Here is a 19,665-nt window from a genome sequence, read left to right as displayed (position 1 = left end):
TTGCAGCCTCAAGGCAAAGGAGCAAATCCCCCTTGCTGCAGGGAGGTACAAGCCCCAGGCTTCAGCCAAGCATATAACAGCAGAGGGGCATCCGGATTCAAAAATCCGGATCCTTGTAGGGCCTGAATTTCTTCAATCAGCAATTTATTCCAAGGGAAAGACGACCCCCAATTGATGTTCCCATCAATTATCCTCCACAGACCGAAGGAAAATAGTTTACTTTTTGACCAACGCCCTCAACACAAGAATGAAACCAGGGCTCATGGTAAGCCTGGGGATTCCACGAGCCTGGCCAAGGTTACCTTTCTCAGCTCATGGAATTTCGGGCTAAATGCTTTCAGAGCCCACCCAGGGATGGTCAGGGGCCCTGGTGCTTCTCATGGGCCACGTGGCCACATTCCTGGGCTCCCTCCTGACACCAGCAAATCAGGGAGGGAGCCCTATCATTCTTTTCTCCCTAAGTCTTTGGAAGCCACAGGTTGGCCTCCTGTCCGTGGGAGAAGGGGTGTCACCCAGAGAGGGAATCTGGATGTGAAGCCATGCCAAATGGCCCATTAGCAATGGGACAGGATACCTGACCCTGTGGTCATGCAGGAAGGGCACCACGAAATCAACCAGAGAACAATGTCTTCTCTGAAGACACGAAAACCGATGTTCAGACAAGGTCCAGCGGTAGGCTAGATAGGAACCCAGGGCCCGGTGGCCCTGCCCACCCTATAGACATATGGTCACCCTACCCTGCCCAGCTTTGCCTTGGGCCCAGCCCTTTCCAGGACCCTGGCTGCAGGGAGAGAGGAGGGAAAGGGACTAGTACACTAGCAAATACATGGGTGGCCTGTTAGGGGTTGAATTATGCCCTCCACAAAAATATGTTGAGATCCTAGCCCCCAGTACTTCAGAGTGTGACCTTATTTGGAAATAGGGTTGTTGTAGATGTAACCAGTTAAGCGGAGGTTAGTGGAGTAGAGTGGGCCCTTAGCCCAACATGACCGACATCCTTCCTTCTAAGAAAAGGAGGAGGCCCGCGGGGAGAAGATGGCCACATGACGACAGGCAGAGATTGGCATGATGAATCCACAAGCCAAAGAATGCCAAGAGTTGTCAGAAAACGGCAAAAGCCAGAAGAGAGGAGGATGGATTCTCTCAGTAGCTTTCAGCAGGGACATGGCCCTGCCAACACCTTGATTTTGGACTTCTTCAGGGAGAACTTCTGCTCCCGGACAATCTACTGTTTTAAGCACCCACTTTGTGGTGCTTTGTTGTGGCAGCCCTGGGAAACTACGACATGGCCGAAGAGCTCAAATCCCCTGTCCCCGGAGAAGACCCCATCCCAACACCTGCCCCCCCCACATGTACACACACATGTGCGTGTGCATGACAACTGCACCCACTCTGGTCCACGATCACACTATAAATCCCCAGGAGTCCCTTTGAAACAACCTTTCCCAGAAGATGGTATCCGCTGGCTTTGGGGGTGAATTACGTGCCTATACTCGATAGCGGTGAAGCTATACTGCTTTCCAAACCTGCTGTGATTGAGCCTGGACCAAACTCTGACCAGCTCTGGGACCTGGAGTGGAACTTCTCCCCCCCCCACCCCAGCTGCCGTTTTCCTTCTCACCCATCCCAGGGAGCCGGGCCCTTCCGTCTCCAGAGACCTGAGCCACCCGTACCTGGCACACGTTGTAGTGCTCAAACAGAGATAGGAATCCGATGTCGCTGCGCGCAGCAATGCCTTTCAGCAGTGTGATGTTCCCGTTCCCAGAATCTAGCTCAACCACATCGTTGAAAACATTGGACACCGCTTTCCCGGTCAGGAGCAGATTGACAAGTTCCTGCAGATTAAAGAAAGAGGGAGGGTTTGTCCAGGGGAGGTCAGGAACAAGAGAAAAGGGGTGGAAGAGGAAGGCAAGCAAGGAGGGAGAGAGACCAAAATTACAGGGGGCTGGGACTGAGTTCCTCGAGCCCTCGGGAAAGCTGCCAGCGGCCCCAGCCGAGGGATTCTAGGAGCGCATTGATCTTAACTCCATAGACTTTCATTGAGTGCTAGCTGTGCACAGGACCCTGTCCTCAGCTCTGGGTGGCAGCAGGGGAGTGGGGGTGTCCTGTCAGGAGGGAAAGAATGGCTCATGACCTCAGGTGTCCGGTCTAAGCGGGGATCAGGTGTGTCTCTGCACGGCTGAAGCACAATTTAGGATGTGACCGGGGCTATGAAAACGTGTGCATGGCACACTCCAGGGCCAGGCACACATGGGACCACATGGCTGAGTCACAGCCACTTTGTGGAGAAGCCACATTTGGGTGGGGTCGTGAAGGATGGTATTTTTTTTTCCTAAACTTCTTTTATTTTGAAGTAACTTTAGATTCAGAAGGATTTGTAAAAACAGCACAGAGAGTTCCTGTGCACCCTTCACCCAGCTTCCCCCAATGATAACATCTTACACGACCAGAGCCCATTATCAGCAGCAAGAAGTGGACAATGGTGTGAGGCACTAGTAACTCGGCTCCAGGCCTGATCTGGATCTCACCAGTGACGGTGGGGTCTTCGAGCAGGGAGGGAGAGTGGAGGGCGGCAGAAGCAGAGAGGTGGAGGCGAGGAGCCCCAGTCTGGGTTCTGGCTCTGTCTCCGCCATCATCGCCAGGGTGGCATCACATGTTCAGCAGCCATGCGACTTGTGCCGCAAAGCCAACAGGTCGACATTCCCGCTGGCCCCAGAACTGGGAAACGGGGACATGCGGAGCCCTGTTCCTCCGGCAGTCTCCTTCAGCCAGTGTCTCCTGCATCAAGGTGGCAGGAAGCGCTCTTCCTTAAGCAAGGCAGCTAGGGGTCCAACCCCCTGTGAGGAATGGGGACACTGGGGCTCGTAGATGGGAAAGGATTTACCCAGGCCCCACGGCTAGTTAGTGACAGCGCTGGACTTCTGTCCACATTTTCCAGCTCCCTGCCTGGTGTCCTTCCCTCGCCCCTCACTTGTTACCCTCAGGGTACCAGCTGGCTGCTAAAGATCCCAGAAGGGCGGCCGCTGAGTGTCTGCTGCACCCCTGGAGAAAGAGCTGAGTGAGCCCAGCCTTAGCACCTGGGCAGGCTGGACCCTCTGCGTCACCCACCCTATCTGCTCTGGAGTGCCTATAAGGCCAGCAGGCGGCCACCGTCCCCATGCTACTTGGGAACGGCCAGAATAGCCCTTTCCCAGCATAAACTTTGGAGGTAAGAGTTCACAGGAGTGTTTTCCCCTGAATTGTAAAAGCCACGCTCCCGTTAGTAAATCCCTCCGTCAATACCAAGACCCCTGCCCTGGTGGCAGTAAAAGACGTCCCCTCTGATGGCCAGAGAGCGAACCCCATTGGAGGCAGATAGCAAAGGGGCCCCATTGTGTCCTTGCAGAGGAAACGAGAAAAAATTTGGAGGAAATGTCTGCTCTGAGATACTGTACCTCAGGGGCAGTGGCCGCTAGGAAAGGCACGGCCTTTTTCAGATGGGTTCGAGTATTCCCATCTGGTTTTCAAGGAGAAGTAAAAGGCCCCTGCACCCCATCTGTGTCCAACCTTCCTCAGAGCAGAAGGCCCTCTTGAAATGAGGGAAAAGGGGTGACACACGGCTCCCTGCCCCAAGTCTCAAAATCATGCAGTGGCAAAGGTCAGTGGTCATGTAGTCCCTTGCTACTCAAAGTGTGGTCCGTGGACCAGCAGCATCATCTGCTCTGGGAAGCCTGTTAGAAATTCAGAACCTCAGACCCCGGGCTGGACCCATCGAATCTGAGCCCGCTCTTCAACAAGCCTCCCGGGGTGGGGCTCATATACACATCAGAGTTTAAGAAGCACTCATCTAATCCAAACTCCTCATACTACAAATGAGGAAACTGAGGCTCGGGGAGGGGGAGAAAATCAGCCCAGCTCATTTGTGTGTGAAACCGTGAACACAGCTCAGAACTAGCCAGAGATTCTGGTCTGGCATCCTCTGCTCTCTGCTTGAGTGCCCACCCTTGATCACATCTCTCTTTCCCTGCTGAGGGGGAAGCTCCCACAGAGAAGGCAGGCACCCAGAGGGGGCACTGGACCATCCCGGACGGCCACTTACCCTGAGGCCTTTCTCTAGGAAGGTGGGCATCAGTCAACCCCATAGTCCCTCGGGTTGCCGACACAAACTGCAGCTCTGGAGCTGACCCCTGCACAGTACCCAGGTGTTTGCAGAGATGGCACAAGTGAGCCAGGACCGTCGGGACAAGGTCCTCGTTTGGGCCTGAGCAATTCTGCCCAGCCTGTCTGTGCTACACATGCTATTCCCGTGTGCGTCGAGGAGCAGATATAACGATGGCCCGGGGGCCACTCTCGGAGGCCTGGCCATGCCAAGAAAGGCACAGACGGAAGCCAGGAATAACATCTAGCTCCCAGTCCTGATGCTCACTGAAAGGATCACGAACAGATCTCTTCTCTGGTATCACCGCACATCTGGGAGGATCGATGATAAGCAACTGTGCTAAGGGACCCCCTGCTCCATCAGGCCCCCCGAGGGTCCCTTTGTGAGGCTGCAGAGGGGAGGGTTATTGCCAGGACGATGTCCTGTGCAAACATAAAGGGTGCCATGGCCCTCATCTCCCCCAGCTGGCCCAGAGCCCCCGTTGTGCCCCCGGGGCTCTGGCTGGGGCTCTGGGCTATGCAGCGCCTGGCTGTGTCCTCAGCCCCTCTTGTACCCCCTGCAGTGCCAAGCACACAGGTCTGGTGCAGCAAGCTCTCCAGAAGTGGAAGCTGAACTGAGTGGCCTTTCTAGGTCTCCATGACAGTGAAGCCCAAAAGAGGCTGGCACATGAGAGACGCTTGGGGGGGGGGGGGGGGGAGGAGGGGAGCTGGCACGGGCAAAGAAAGAAGGGAGGAGGAAGGAAAAGAAGCACCCAGCTGCCCGGCGCCCCACTGCACCCCCTACCTGGGTGCAGTATCCATGTGCTCCAATCAGGTGGCTGGTGGGGACGTCGAAGTCCTGGCGAACCCTGGAAAACACAGAAGTGATGGTATTAGGATGCCTCTGCCTGGCGCTCCTGGGCAAGCCTCACCGGGTGAGCTCCGGGTCTGGGGGGAAGCCAGGACTCCTCAGTTCACACTCACTCTGCTCTGGGCAGCGGCCTCCACACTGGCTTCACCAGGGCCACCGCCGACACGGAGAATGGCGACAGAGGAATGACATGGCAGAAAGGCCCCCGCAATTGGAATCCAGCGTCTGCTTTCACATCCCAACTTTTGCTTACTAACAGTGGGGGCAGGGACATCCCGGTCCATCTCTGGGCATCTGTCTGCGAGTCTGTTTAGTGGCAGCAACAGTCTCTAATGCCTGCTTGAGTCCTGAGACAGTAACTGCCACCACCTGGGCACAGACCCTGTACCCCATACTACCATTATTCCTCCAACCCCAAGAGCAAACCAAGGCTTTGAGAATACTGACTTGCCCGGGGCACTTGGCTATGGGCTATGGAGCTGGTGGAGGACCCAGAAGCCAGTCTTGGAGGCCTGTGCTCCCCTGACCCCAGGTTACCACAGTGGCTCTACCCTTAGCAGGGGGCTCCTAAAAGGCAGGAGGTGAAAAGCCCCTTGGCCGAAACACATCCCTCAAACTGGAAGAAACTGACTTCTAGGGCTGTATGGAGCTGGAAACCAGGTGTCATTGTCAGCAGTGGCTCTGTCATACGCGGGGCCAGCACCAGGAGGCAACCCCACCCCTCCATGAATCTCAAAGCTCTCCTACCATCTAGAAAGCCCACCACTAGGACACAATTCCTTTCACCTACCCCCACCTAAGTCCTCCAGGAGACTGTCATTGTCCACCAGAACCGCGGATGAGCAAAGAGGAAAGGAGCCGTCATCTATGGAACGTGTCCGGGGATGCTAATTTCAGCCTCGTCCCCGGTGAAGCAAGGATGACTATATTTTACAGGCATGGAAAGTCCCAGTACGGCATCACTGGGGGTGACACGAGGCTGCTGCACAGGCCCCGGGGCTTGCTGCCAGCCCAGCACCGTGCCCGAGGCCCGGCCTGCCTCCTCCGGCCCCACCCCAAAGAGACCACAGACAGACCGCCCAGAGGAAAGGGCTCAGCAATCGCGATGTTTGTTTTCCCTTTCAGTGCAAGAGAAGAGAAACCTGGTCTCAATTTTATGCTTTAAATCTAAGATCTGCCGAAAGTCCACAAACCTAAACCACTCTGGCCCCTGTATCTTTCCCAAACGAGTCTAGAAACTCAAGCTCCATGACCTTTGTAGGAGAAAACGCTTTCTTGTGGTTTTTAATAACCGTGGCCAAATGGGGATGCTTTGCGGTCCACATGGGCAGATGGGCTGGGGTTGGCCCTGTAGGGGCCCAGCGGAGAAGCACGGAGGCCTGGGGGTCCTGGGAACGGCCAGGGAGGCTCACCCACCAGAGACAGCCCAGCAGGCCCGGGAAGGAGCAGACTGGGGTGCCAAATGGCCGCGGGCAGCACTCGACTGGCGCTAGCTCAGGAAGAAGAATTGATGGAAATGCTCTCTGCAGCATATACGGGCATCTTCTGAAGAGAAGAAAATAACCTCAAAGGAGCCCTGGGTGGACCGATAAGCATCGCTGGCCCCAAGCCAGCCTGAAGCTTTCAGAAGCGGTCTGATCTTCATAATCTCACAGCCTCGTGCTCACCCAGCGGGTCTGAGAGCCTGCGTCAGCTGAGCACAGGGGTACAGGCGGAAAGGACAATGGGAGGAAATGGTAATTGCATCCTTAGGTGCAAACACGATGGGAAATTCAGGAGTGAGCACGGAGCTTGAAAGGGAGGAACGTCTGCATTTCACATTAGGGCGTTCAGGAGACGCCAGGGAGCAGCTTAGGGCTTAAGAGATTTACAACTTTGGCAAATCTAGATGCCCAGACCTCCCTCTAGGGGAAATCCCTGGAGAGCTGAGTGTCAGGAGTCCTTGAGCAAAGGAAAAACGGCTTCTGCTTTGCCCAGAGACAGGGCAATTCAAAGGGCAGGGCCATCACCAGGCCCGAGTTCCAGCCCCGGCCTGCGGTGTGGTGGCAAACCTCTCCTCTCCAGCCTCAGTCTCCCCTTCTGTGACATAAGGGACTTGCATGCACCAGATGCATGCCCCCCTCCCCCCAATTCATATGTTGAAGCCCTGACCCCAGTACCTGAGAATGTGGCTGTATTTGGAGACAGGGCCTTTAAAGGAGTGATTTAAGTTCACTGAGCCCATTATCGTAGGCCCTGACCCAATCTGACTGGTGTCCTTTCAAGAAGAGGAAACTTCTTGACACAGAGGGACACCAGGGATGCATCCTGGCAGGGAAAACACCATGTGAGGACACAGAAGGTGGCAGCCACCTACAGGCCCAGGTGAGAGGCCTCAGAGGAAACCATCCCTGCTCACGCTTTGATCTTGAACTTCCAGATTCCAGAGCTGTGAGTTCCTACTATTTAAGCCACCCAGGCTGTGGCATTTTGTTACAGCAGCTCTAGCAAACTAACACAGTGGCCCCCAACATCTGTTTAGACTCAGAGCTCTCTCTTCCAGTGACATCTTCTAGGCAGAAGCCAAATACTTGAGCTACTCCGAAAGCATCCCATCCTTCTCCTTCTCCTCGCCTCTGGGGCCCCTCTGGGGTACCCCCAGGTGTCCAAGGCATGCAGTGTCCTGGGAGCAGGGGCTGAATCAAAGGAGGGGCTGCCTGAACTCTGAGGTTCCCACACTTTCTGGGCTTCTGAGCCACAAGCAACGATGAGCCCTTCTGTGGGATTGATAACCATTCCTAACAGGCAGGCTGTCCCTTCCATAGGCTACCTGAGGACTGGACAAATGCTGGGCCCTAAAGTAATCCTGCACAGCCTGGGGACACAGGTGCCAGGAGCAGGGAGGAGCCAGGGCTTGATGAAGTCTGCCCCCTGAGGCTGTTGCCCACTGGGGACCCCTTCAGGGAGGAGCCTACCTGGGTTCTGGATTCCAAAAAGCACCGTGTAAGAGAAGCCTGAATGGACTTGCCCAGGGCAGGGAACCTTAGGAGGAGGGGCTCGGCCCTAGCTGCCCTACCACTGACCTCTTCAGCATTCTGGGAGCAGAGGGCAAGACCCTGGACCCGCGGTCGGAGTGACGGCCCCCCTCAGAGGTATCCGGAGGAAGGGGAAGAGAGAGCTCTTCCTGGGAATGCCAGCAAGGACCACTTCGCCCATCTGTGCCCCCACTGAGAGGTCCCAGAGACAATGCACTGTACCCAGAAACAGAACGAAGAGGACACCAGGGCTGGCAGGGCCCTCCGGGCTCAGCACTGCGCAGATGGAAAAATAGATGCCTAGCAAAAGAACACAAGTGGACCAGAGCTAGTAACAGAGGCCAGCCCAGATTCAGCCCCCAAAGCTGGGCTGGGGCTCTGCTGCCTCCTCCCAGTCATTCCTTGTCACACATCTCAAAGGGACAGAGGTTCTGCCACTGAGCAGCTTACAATGCTTGAGCCTTGAGCCTGCAGAATCTGTCATCTCCCTCAAAGACACCATCCTCTCTGAAGCCTCATGAGGCCAGAAGAACAAAGGCCCCCATCTCCATCTTTCTAAGGGGGAAACTAGAGAACCAGAAAGGAGAAGGGACTTGCGGTCTTGTGGTCACACAGGCAGTCAGCAGGCCAGGACTGTGTCCCCAGTGCCAATGTCACACAGTGTCCCCTGTGGCCTGGAACACGGGATGGTCAGCCTGGCGGGCCAGCTCCAGGCAGATCCGGGAGCCTTCAAGCCCCACTCCTGGTCCCACCCTCCCTGACTGGGGCATGGCTTGTCCCTTCACCCTACAACCTCCCCAACACGCATCTGAACATGTGAACCTGAGGATCTTGTACAGAAGTTTCCGAATAAGCAGAAATATGTCTAAGTGGCCTAGAGACACGGTTCCAGTCTATAGTCAAAGCCACTCACCTAAAATCAATGTCTGCGAGGTGGAGTCGTGGCCAGCTCGGCCTCAGACTGGCTGAGTGACCTCAGGCAAGTCCCTGCCTCTCTCTCAGCCTGTGTCTTCACTTATAAAACCAGAGGACTGGAACAAGGGGTCTCTAGGGACCTTCTGGGATGTGAAATTGTCTGGTTCATGACTCTGATGTTTAAAACATCAAGCCTAAAATGGGTGGTAATTAACTCAGGAGGGTCAGGCCAGACACCTCCCCTCCACCTGACCCCAAGGTGGCGCCAGGCCCCAGGGCCACCACCACACCCCACTCCGCCCCCTCCCCTGAGAATTCTGTTGACTTTTGAGGACAAATCAGTAGGGAGAAGGGCAGCTGTGGAACAACTAAGAGAACCTGGGCTCTGAGGTCAGGGCCCTGGATTCAAATCCAGTCACTGCCACTTCTTGGCTGTCCCCTCTCCGAGGCTGGTTCCCCCAGCAGGAGGGGTGGGATGGTGCCTCCCTCTACCACAGATTGCTGTGAGAACTGAAGGACATGAACTATATAAAGCATCTGGCATTTGGTAAATGTCACTTCCTTTTTCCTACGATAACAACAATAATAACAACAACTAAAAACACAATGACCGAGAGGTCACGATTCCAGTAACCTCAACTACTCGTATCGCGGCCAAGAACCCAGAATACATGGAGGCTTGTGAGCGGTCGAAATTTAGCTACGAATATCTAACAAGGATTTGGGTAGAGTGGATGTTGACTATTTTCCCAGGAAGGCCTGCAGGGAGTGGGCGATGAGGCAGGACACCTGGCTGTCAGGTGCACTGTGTGACCTTCAGCAAATGGCTTTCTGTGTCATCCCCTGCCGGGGACAACAATACGCACATCAAAGAGTTGTTTCCATAAGGGTCAAGGCCATAAAAGGGCCTTGCACACTGCAGAGAGCCCCACAAGTTGGAGGGGGTGGCTGTTATTTCCCCTCTCCAGGCAGGGCCCTGCAGAGGAAGGGCCAAGGTGCATGGGTGGAGAGAAAGGAGCCGGAAGGAAGGGAAAGCAGAGGTGTCCAGGCCCTTCCCAAGCTGCCTTCCGCCTCACCACCCACTAGACCTCTCCCCACGTGCTGGCACCATCCTTTCCAACCAGACCTTATGCAATTGTTTTCTGCAAACCCCACCACTGGCCTTTGCCTGCTTTGTTCTCATTGCCTGCCAAAACCCTTCCCACATATCCCTCAGAGCCCTGCTAAATGTCACCTCCTCCATAAAGATAGCTCCCTCGTCCCAGGACAGATGTGCCCCATCTCTCCTCAGCTGGCCCTTTCCTAAGAGCACTCGCCAATGCTTTTCCTGCGCCTGGTTTGTCCCTCCAGGCAGCAAGGACTTTGAGGGCCAGGATTATGTTGTGTCCATCTGGCCCCCCCTCCAACCTGGCACCCAGAATTGAGCTCTAACTCTGCAGATGCACAGCAAATGGGCCCTAAATTATATGAGCCTGGCCCACACCCGTCCCAGGAGAAGCTCTAAGGAAGGCCCTGACGGAATAGGCTCCAGAAGCTGAATCCCAGGAGATGTGCAGAGGCAGGCGGAAGGAAGCTTCCCACCCAAGCAGCCAAGGTTGGCCTGGAACAGAAGATTCTTCCAAAAAGTTAATTGCTTCTCCCTCCTCCTGAGGCCCATGCTCTTTATCTGGACACCCAAGCCCTTTGAGGAACATGGAGGTATAGCTCTTAGGTGAATGGGTAGGAGTGCTAGATGCACAGAATGTCAGGACATTCTCTCAGCTCTGCCACTAAGTCCAGTGGGGTCTGGGCTTAGTCACCCTCCTCTGCCATGGGAGACTCAGTGCCCATGGGCAGACCTCCTGCCCTCAGCCACACCCCACTGGCACTCACCAGCCGTGACTTGCCACCCTAGCAGCCTGGAACCAGGCTTGCTTTGCCCAGACTATGCCCGTTGAAATTAAATGGAGAATGAAGCTGTTGGACCACTTCTGGTTTGGTATGGGCCTACTTGGGGGTCTTGGTTCCCACTTCTCCTTCTGAGTCGGCAGACACACTGGGGCAGTGTCTGTCACTCCTCCCCCAGGCCAGATGGGGATGCGGGCACAGGGTCTTAGCCTGGAAGCCAGGACACTCAAGGATGGTGTCAGCTTGCCACCGACCTGCCCTAAAATCTTAGATCTTTGGTTCCCACATCTGTAAAATGGGATAATGGCCTCAGGCCTCTGGGCCTGCCCCCTTGGGTTACTGCAAGCCCCAAAAGCCCAAGGTGACAATGAGGACCTCTTTCTCCTCCACCTCCAGTGAGGCTGGGTCTCTAGCCCCTGCCTTCTATGTGGCGAGAGGGCTTCACAGGGCCCCCAGAGGGAGCCAGTGAGATCTACAGGACACGGCTCTGGTCCACTATGGAGGGGACACAGGAGCAGGTGGCCAGAGAGAGGAAGGAGGGTCAGTGTAAGGAAGTGGGATCTGAGTGGAGGGTCTCCTATTTCCAACGACAAATGTACCCACAGCCCTTTGGGTCTATCTGCCGCGCATCACCTTGGCCTCTTCAGACACATGTGCTGAAAGAGCTCACTAGCATGGCCTCTGCCCTAATCTGAATCAAGGTTAAGCTGACTTGGAGTTCGATGAGGAAGTCCCTCTCCTCCTGTTCCCTAGCTTATATGCAAAAGATGTTGGCATGTCGGGTAGGCAGGGCCCTTAGCCACCATGTCAGGTCTCTCATGCTGCATGTGGGAGACCCAGGTGAGGGAGGCCAAGGGCTTTGTTCAAGGTGCACAGAGCAGTTGCTAACTGTGTGAGGTCGGGACGCCTGGTCTGGGTGGTTCTGTGTGCAGTACATTATTCTGGGCTGGAGGAGTCCAGGAGTCCAGAAGTATCCCATCTACCCCCTCCCATCACAATAGCACATCTGGGACCACCAAGCCTGGGATTCTCAACAAGAATAGCCCACTGCTCAAATCCTTATGCCACAAGCCCACCCACTGCGAAGGTGGTCTCTGACTCAGTGAGTTCCACTGGATCTGGAAACGTTGTCCTTTCTTTTCTTCATTTCTGAGAGGAACCAGTGGGGGCCTCCATTAAAGCCCAGGTCTGACCCGCCCCCAAACTCACATCTTCCCTCCTGTCCCTTGACACTTCCCCAAATCCAGTGCATCCCTTTCCCAGCCAGCGTGGTACACCTCTGTGGGTTCTGCCTGCCTTCTGGGCCCCCATGACGGATAGAGCCCAGGCCCAGCCACCATAGGTGTCAGGAATGGGGTCATGGCTGCCGGCAGGGCTGAGGAGTGCTGGGGAGAGGGCCTCCTCTCCGCTGGGCCCACCAGAGCCCACCACACAGCAGGGCCCTCCTGAGGACACAGACAAGACAGAGGGAAGAAGTGTGACAGGACAGAAGGAGGGACGCGATGTCCCAAAGACACCGTCTGGTTCCTGGATCCAGCTACTCTTAAAGCCCTGGGCTTTTGATATGAATCAATTAGCAGCGCTGTTTTCTGCTTACACTGGCTAAGAATCAAGTTTCCATCACTCGCCTTTGCATTACCAACACTCACGGTTGGCTTTCATTTCAGGGCTATTTCCACAAAGAAAGAAAAGGTGCTGTTATTTTTCCTCTCCTGGAGAAAGTTACAAAGAGCAACAAAGCCACCATGGTGTGGCTGCTACCCCTCACCGTGATGCCCGGCTGGCGCTGTTAAAAATTACTTTAGCACATGACAAACTACTGCCTATTTTGGACTTCCAAGACTGCCTTTGGACGGCCCAAGTTGCCCCTGTAGCGAATGCCAAGGGTCTGAGGCATGAAAAGGGTCTCTTCACAGTTGTTCCCCCCACCACCATCCAAGCCTAAGCCACCCAGTGGGTATCTCCGGGGCCCTCCCCTATGCCAGGCCCTGGCTCACTGCTGGCTCCCTGGGGGCCGGAGCACCCTCACACCGCACTGTGCAGGTCTGGCTCTGAGCCAGCCAGGACCCCAGGGCCCTGAGCATCTTTGGGACTCGTGAGAGCATGCTGGGGAAAGTTCTAGGCTGTGTGGTTTGGAAAGCAGTGGAGCTAGGTAAGCATGAAAGCCTGTACAAATTTACTGTAAGCAACTCAAGATCTTAGGAAGGAAAACAGATGGCTTGAAATCAAGTGGAAAAAAATAAAACCTTCACAGAGTTTTGCAGTGAGCCCTGGTAAACAAAACTCAAAGGCCAGCTTCGCTACTATTCTTTCAGCCTCTGACGGAGAAGTGACCAGGCTGTGCCAGGCTGCGTGTACATCTGCCCTTGGTGCCCTCACCCTGGCCCCACCCAGAGCTGGCAACAGCCCATGGACAGAAGGCACTGACTTGGGTGCAAGGCCTGTCCCTGGACATCAGGCATGAGTCTGAGACCCTTGCTAGGAGGGAGGGGCGGCCGTGTGACCTTCATAGCCACCAGCACCCACATCACCTCACACCCAGCCCCACAACCTCACAGAGCCCTCATGCACACACACAGGACCACGAATGCACACTGTGTTTGTAAAGAGTGGGTGATTCCCAGCCCCACACTCCACTCCTCCTCAGCTGCACAGCATGTGATCTGAGAGACTGCCCTGTCTGGGCTACCAGGACAGGTTTTCAACTACCCAAAGTGATAACAGATCACCCTGAAATGGCATCAAAGGGTTTGGCAATGCTGAATCTGAACCCCAGAGCAGGAAGGCCCTCGGGGATGGTCTGGTCCTACGGCTGTTAAGCTTTGTATGCAGAGCTGGGGCTTCTCCAAACAGGGGTCTCCTGGGGCCAGGCTGGAGACTGGGAGGGGCAGGCAGGGGTCTCCGCCTCCCCACCCCCTTCACCCTACCTCCCCCGGGCTCTACTCAAAACAGTCCTGGCTACATCTGCTTTTCATAGTGAGCCTGGGGATACGGTGTATTTGGAAAACAGTCAGATGTCAGGCTCACAATAGAAAGAATTTAAGCGGCTCTAGTTGCCCCCCGAGGCCTAAGGCACAGGCTGGGTCAGCCATAAACATGCTGGCAACAGAGCAGAGGTGGGGTCTCAGGTGTTCCGAAGCTACATCAGCAACCAATGAGTGGGATGCTGTCATGGGAGCCGTCACCCACTGGGCCACCCGGGACAAGCCTGTCAGCTCAGCCTGATAAATGGAGCCCGTGCTGGATGACATCCGCCCCCGTGTGCCCAAGGGTCCACAGAGAAAGGCCTTTGCAAGTTGCTAGCCCCTGCGGCAGGCCAGGATGGGGTGGCCTTTCACAATCCCAGGACCGTTATCAGTGCTAAGTGAATCCCAGCAAACCTCCAGCCAGGTGTGGCAACCCTCCTGAGAACGGGGATCAGAGGCTTGGGGAGCCGCAGAAGCACCGCTGGAGCGTGTGACTGAGACGTAAGGGGCCTAGACCAATGCAGGAGCTCCCCCTTCTAACAGCTTCTTCAGAGGAGCCCAGAAAATGCCAGCAATGCTAACGTGCTATTTCAAATAATGTCAGCGTGACTCTCTCACAGGATCTGGGCACCATTTCGAGGGGCTCTTCTCCTCCTCACCATCAGTCCTGTCTTTCCTCCATACACTTGCCACCCCTTTTAGGAAGTCCCAGACGGCGGGAAGGAATGGCCAGCTCCACTCCATGATGTCGCCAGCAGCCCTGTACCCAAAGCCTGCCCCACTCCCCCCCCGAAGCCCTCAGACAGTCTCTCTAAAAGCGGTTTTAAGCTTGAACAGATAAGAGACAGCCGAGTGTCTTCTTGAGCACATCTTTGGCTGGCACCCTCCCAGGCAGGGACTGGTTCTCCCGCCTCCACTTCTCTTGCCCGCTCTGAGCAACAGCACACAGCACCCAGGGAGGCCCCGGGCAGCTCAGGAAGTGCCTGCCAGGGTGGGCACCACCGCAGGTGGACCCATCACCACTCGCAGGGCCTCCCTGCGGCCATGTCTGCACCACCAGGCACGGGGCCAAGACTGAGGGCAAGACGGACAGGATGGGGCACGAGATGCCTCTGAGCACAGCTGTGACAGGACCACGCCAGCAGCGGCCGTCATCGGAGCGGGCTACCCACCGGGAGCCGAGCCAAGCGCTCAACATATAAATCTTTATTTAATCTCGTGAAGCAGGAATTAGCATCCCCCTTTCAGAGAGTGAGAAACTCAGGTGCAAAGGAGTATAGAGTCAGGCCTGAAATCAAGTCTGTTTGACTCCCAAGTTCCTTAAACAGAAAACCCAAAGAGTCCTGTCCGGGCCCAGGCTGTCTGGGCTAAGCTGTGTGAGCTTGGGGCAGGTCTCGTTTCTTCACCCGAAAGACAGCGATGCTGACGGGAATCATTAGTGCCACCGAACAGGGCTGCCAGGGGCGGGAAACAAGTGTGCTGTGTAACATGTTGCAGCAAAGGATTGGGCACACAGGAAGCTTACTAGGTGTCGGTCACCATCGTTCCTGCTGCTGCTGCTGCTGCTGAGAATATCTTCCACGCCGTCTTCTTGGAAGGGAAGGGGAGGCCCAGGATAAGACGAGCCCCCCCCCAGTGCCTGCCGGGTCCAACGCTAAAGCAGATCTCTACCAGGGAAGGTCCTCAGGAGCCCTGAGTGGGAGGGAGATGGTCTCAACATACTTTTACTCCTTCCTCTGCCCTGAGAGCAAGGGGAAGGAGGGGACTCCAGACGGATCTTATGGGTCTCTGTGCCTGTGTGTGTCTGTGTGCATATGTATGTATATCTGTGTGTATGTGTCTGTGTATCTCTGTGCATCTCTGTGTGTGTATATGTATATATATCTGTGTGTGTATATGTCTGTGTATATCTATATGTGTGCATGTGTCTGTGTGCATCCGTGTGTCTCTGTGTCTGTATCTCTGTGTATCTATGTGTGTGTGCATCTGCATGTGTACATGTGTGCAGTGGACAGGAGGGACGTGGCAGAGCTGAGATGTCAGGCCTGGTAGCATGAGGCCATGCAGGTCCAGCAGGGCAGCCATGCCTCACACAGATGCCCCCAAGGAGCCAGAGCCTGGGCGGGGAGGGGACAGACACAGCCCAAGTCCTCCCGCTCTGGACAACATGAAGAGTAGCCTGGCTATGGGGGGTGAAGGCCCGTGCACATGGAGAAGGCCTCCAGAGCCACTCCCTGCAGGAGCACACCCAGGCTGGTGAGCAAGACCGTTAGCAGCTGCCCCAGTGACCAGAGCAGAGACACTCTGATCACAGAGTCCTAGACCTTCAGAGCCGGATGGTTCCCTGTACAGGTGGAGAGACTGAGACCCAGGAGATCACACAGCCAGATGTCACCAGGCATGGGCCTCCTGAGAGCCCAGCTTCCCCTCAGGTAGCTCAGGGGTCTCAACCACATACCCAGAGACCCCCACCCAACGTGGTCAGGCAGGGATTAGCAAACTTGCGCCTGGGGAGAAGACAGTGTGGCTTATGGTCTCTGGTGCACGTGAGCCCGGGCCAAGAATGAATCGTATCATTATGGCAGGATTAGAAGAAAAATGCCATTAGAAAATCTGTGTGTGCACCACATTTAATAAGGTCAGTAGCAGCAAGCAGCAGGCAGGCCGGCAGCATGAGGCCACAGAGCCCCCGCGTCCTCCTCCTACCCAAGCCAGAGCCTACAGGGCATGGGACAGGCCCTGGCCCGGCCCGGGCACCAGGAGCAAGTGTCTCCTTCTGCCAGGGCCTCCCCAGCCTGGGCACCACATGGCTACTCTTTCTACCTCTCCACTCCCCAAGGCCCACCTGCATGGGGTTGTTCCCAAATCATGCCCCACAGCAAGCACCCCACAAAATGAAAATTCATTCCCTGGGTCTTCATGGCCTCTGGAGTCTGCTCGCTACTTGGAAAAGGAAGGAGTAATCGATTGTACTTTACAAAACTGTTAATGTGCTGTTAATCTGCTCCCCTCCCTGGTGACATAATGCACAGATGACAAATACGGATTAGAGGTCTAGAAAGCTCATGGAGAATGGACATGATGGAGAAACTCCAGCTCTCGGGCAGCCGGGCGGCCACATTTGATAAGGGTACACAGAACTGAAGTCCTCCACTTCCAGGGCCCCCGGGTACCCACCTACCTGTATCCTCAGGGCTGGCCCTGGACCCAGACCTTGCAGCTTTCAGACTGCCACGGCCTACGGTGAGCCCCGTCCTGAGTTCATGGAGGCCCTCGGTCCTTTCCCAGACCTCCGTCTCAACTGCCCATCCCCATCCACGTCCCAGGGGAGTCCACATGTGCTGAAGTATGTGCCCACCGCAGTCCTATGGGGGACCCAGCAGCACTGTTAGCTGTTTGGGTGGGAGTCCCTCCAGGCAGCCCCAGCACACGTGGGGAGACCTAGAAGGTAGCTCTGAACACACATGTACGTAGCATATAACTGCTCTCTCTCCTCCACCAGCCGACCATCCCCTGTTCTACTATTTCCTTCATCCTCTTGACTATGCTCACGACATGCCTGCTATGCACCAAGCATGGTCCTGGGCTTCTCGGGGGTGGGGGTGAGGCAGCAGCGAACAAGACAGACAAGCCCTGCCTGGGGGTTTGAGGGAGGAAGACACTCACAGCTCCGTGGACCTGGACAGGATGGCAGACAGGGCGAGCAGGATGCATCCGTAGGGACCCGCTTCAAACTGGGAAGAGGAGAAAGGAATGAACACCCACCAAGTCTGCACCCTCTTCTCACCTCCTCAGGGGCCACACCTAGGGAGCAGCCTGACCCTGAGCCAGCTGCCCCAGCCGGGTCCCAGAGGTCACCAGGTGGCTCCATGGCAGGCCCCCTAAACGATGGGGAGCACACCAGCCTGAGTGACAATGGGGGCAGACACAGTGGCCGCCAAGGTGCATACCAATGACGACCGAGTCCCGGAAGTTCACAATACAGCAGCCGGGGCAGCCTCCCTTACCATGCAAGTGTTTGTCACAGGCCTGTGCTTTACGGTAGTGTTAATACTGCCCTCTGCCACACAAGGAAATGGGTCAGATACCGAGCAATTGGCCCGAGCTCACACAGCTGCTACACAGCCCAGGGGGATTCCAGCAGGCTCTATTTGATTCTGAATCCCTTACTCCAAAGACCTGCACTGTGTTAAGAGCGGCAGGGGGCAGGTGTGGGGCAGAGTCAGGGTCAGGATGGCTGAGTGACCCAAGCCGTTCAAGTACAAGGACAGGTCCTGTCTTGCAAAAATTTTTGGTATTTTGTTCATCATGGTTTTGTTTTGTTTTTTGTGGATTAATTTTGATATTTAAAAAATATTATTGATACTGATTATTGAGGATTTTGGTACCTCCTTGAATTTTTTACCCAAGGGGAGCACCTCATTTATCTCCCCCCGGTCCCAATCCTGGGTTAGAGCCCACAGCCTAGAGCCTGGCTGCCTGGGTTTAAATCCTGGCTGTGCCACTCCTAGCTCTGTGATCATGGGGACAGTTCTTAACTTCCTTGTCCCCAGTCTTCTCACCTGTGAAACAAGGATAATTATACCAGGACCTACTCTCATCAGGGTGTTGTGACGATTAAGTGAGATCATCCTTATAAAGCCCGTAGGACGGGGCCTGCCACCCATGTGGGCTGTTAGTATGGTGCTGGCTCTGCACTGCCCACCTGTCCAGTAGCCTCCTGCGAAGGGCTACGTCACGCTGACGCCCTAGAGAAACGCCATCCCCCAGCTGCAACTGTGTGAAGACCTTACATATCCCCCCTCTCGGGATGACACCACTTCTAGTGCGTTGTGGATGAAGACACTGCCTTATGATGGTCAGTGTTCCTTATGTGTGGTCAGTTTCTTTTTGGACTTGAAACGAGACCCTCAAACACATTTGTGTTGCTGAAACAATAAGAATGATATCGTCAATCCCCTTTCCATTGTTCCCTGGTTGCCAGGAAGCTCAGAGCCAAGTAGGGTATTCAGCTGCGGTAATTATTTCAGCTCAAGCTTCTGATAAAATTATCTTTTCTTTCCTTCAAAATACAGTCTTCATTTCCATACTGCAACTCAATTTGTCATCTAAAAAATTATTGTGTGGGGCACCTGGGTGGCTCAGTCAGTTAAGCAGCCGACCTCGGCTCAGGTCACGATCTCACAGTTCGTGGGTTCGAGCCCCCCATCAGGCTCTGTGCTGACAGCTCGGAGCCTGGAGCCTGCTTCAGACTCTGTGTCTCCCTCTCTCTCTGCCCCTCCCCTACTCGTGCTCTGTCTCTCTCTGTCTCTCAAAAATAAATAAATGTTAAAAAAATTTTTAATAAAAAATAAAAATAAATAAAAAATTGCTGTGTGAACTTTCGTGCCACGAGGAGGCTCCCTGATAAGGCTATGCTTGTGAACAAGGTGGACGCGGATCTGCCTTTGCGGGAAGTAACTCAGGGAAGAAAGAACAAGAAGCAACTTGAAAAGGAGGGGGGAAATACAAGGTGCTCTGCAAACACACAGAAAGGGCCTTCAAGCAGACTAAGGATTTAGGGAAGGAAGGAATGCAAAGGAAAGCTTTCAGGAGGAAGTGATATCCAAACCCAAAGGACAAGAAACAAGCAGAAGAGAGGGAATGCTGTTCCAGGCAAGATGAACAGCAAGTGCAAAGGCTCAAAGGCAAGAGAGGGCAGATTTACTATGGTTGGAGCATAGAAAAGCCCCAAGAACATCATCTTTTTATAATTAACTTTTTTTCTAGAAATTCATAAGTAACAAAATATTTTGGTGGGGGGGGGGATATAGAAATGGAACAAATAAATCAACAACAATCTTATATCAACCTCATTGTAATTCTCTGATCTCAAACCAGTCACTTAACTTCTGCT

The 19,665-nt window shown here is 54.8% G+C and overlaps 1 protein-coding gene across 1 annotated transcript in view; it reads right to left on the bottom strand.

Annotated features, from left to right (window-relative positions):
• Positions 1-19,665, bottom strand: part of MINDY4 (MINDY lysine 48 deubiquitinase 4) — a 109,206-nt gene that overhangs the window by 15,021 nt on the left and 74,520 nt on the right. The window contains exons 13-15 of the mRNA XM_042969335.1: positions 17,436-17,503; positions 4,922-4,985; positions 1,674-1,835 (exon numbers count right to left, since the gene is read on the bottom strand). Coding sequence (XP_042825269.1) covers positions 1,674-1,835; positions 4,922-4,985; positions 17,436-17,503 — 294 coding nt within the window. The remainder of the gene's footprint in view (positions 1-1,673; positions 1,836-4,921; positions 4,986-17,435; positions 17,504-19,665) is intronic.

Source organism: Panthera tigris, chromosome A2 (assembly GCF_018350195.1).
Source record: "Panthera tigris isolate Pti1 chromosome A2, P.tigris_Pti1_mat1.1, whole genome shotgun sequence".
Taxonomy (NCBI): Eukaryota; Metazoa; Chordata; class Mammalia; order Carnivora; family Felidae; genus Panthera; species Panthera tigris.
This window is presented reverse-complemented; position numbering and strand designations above follow the sequence as displayed.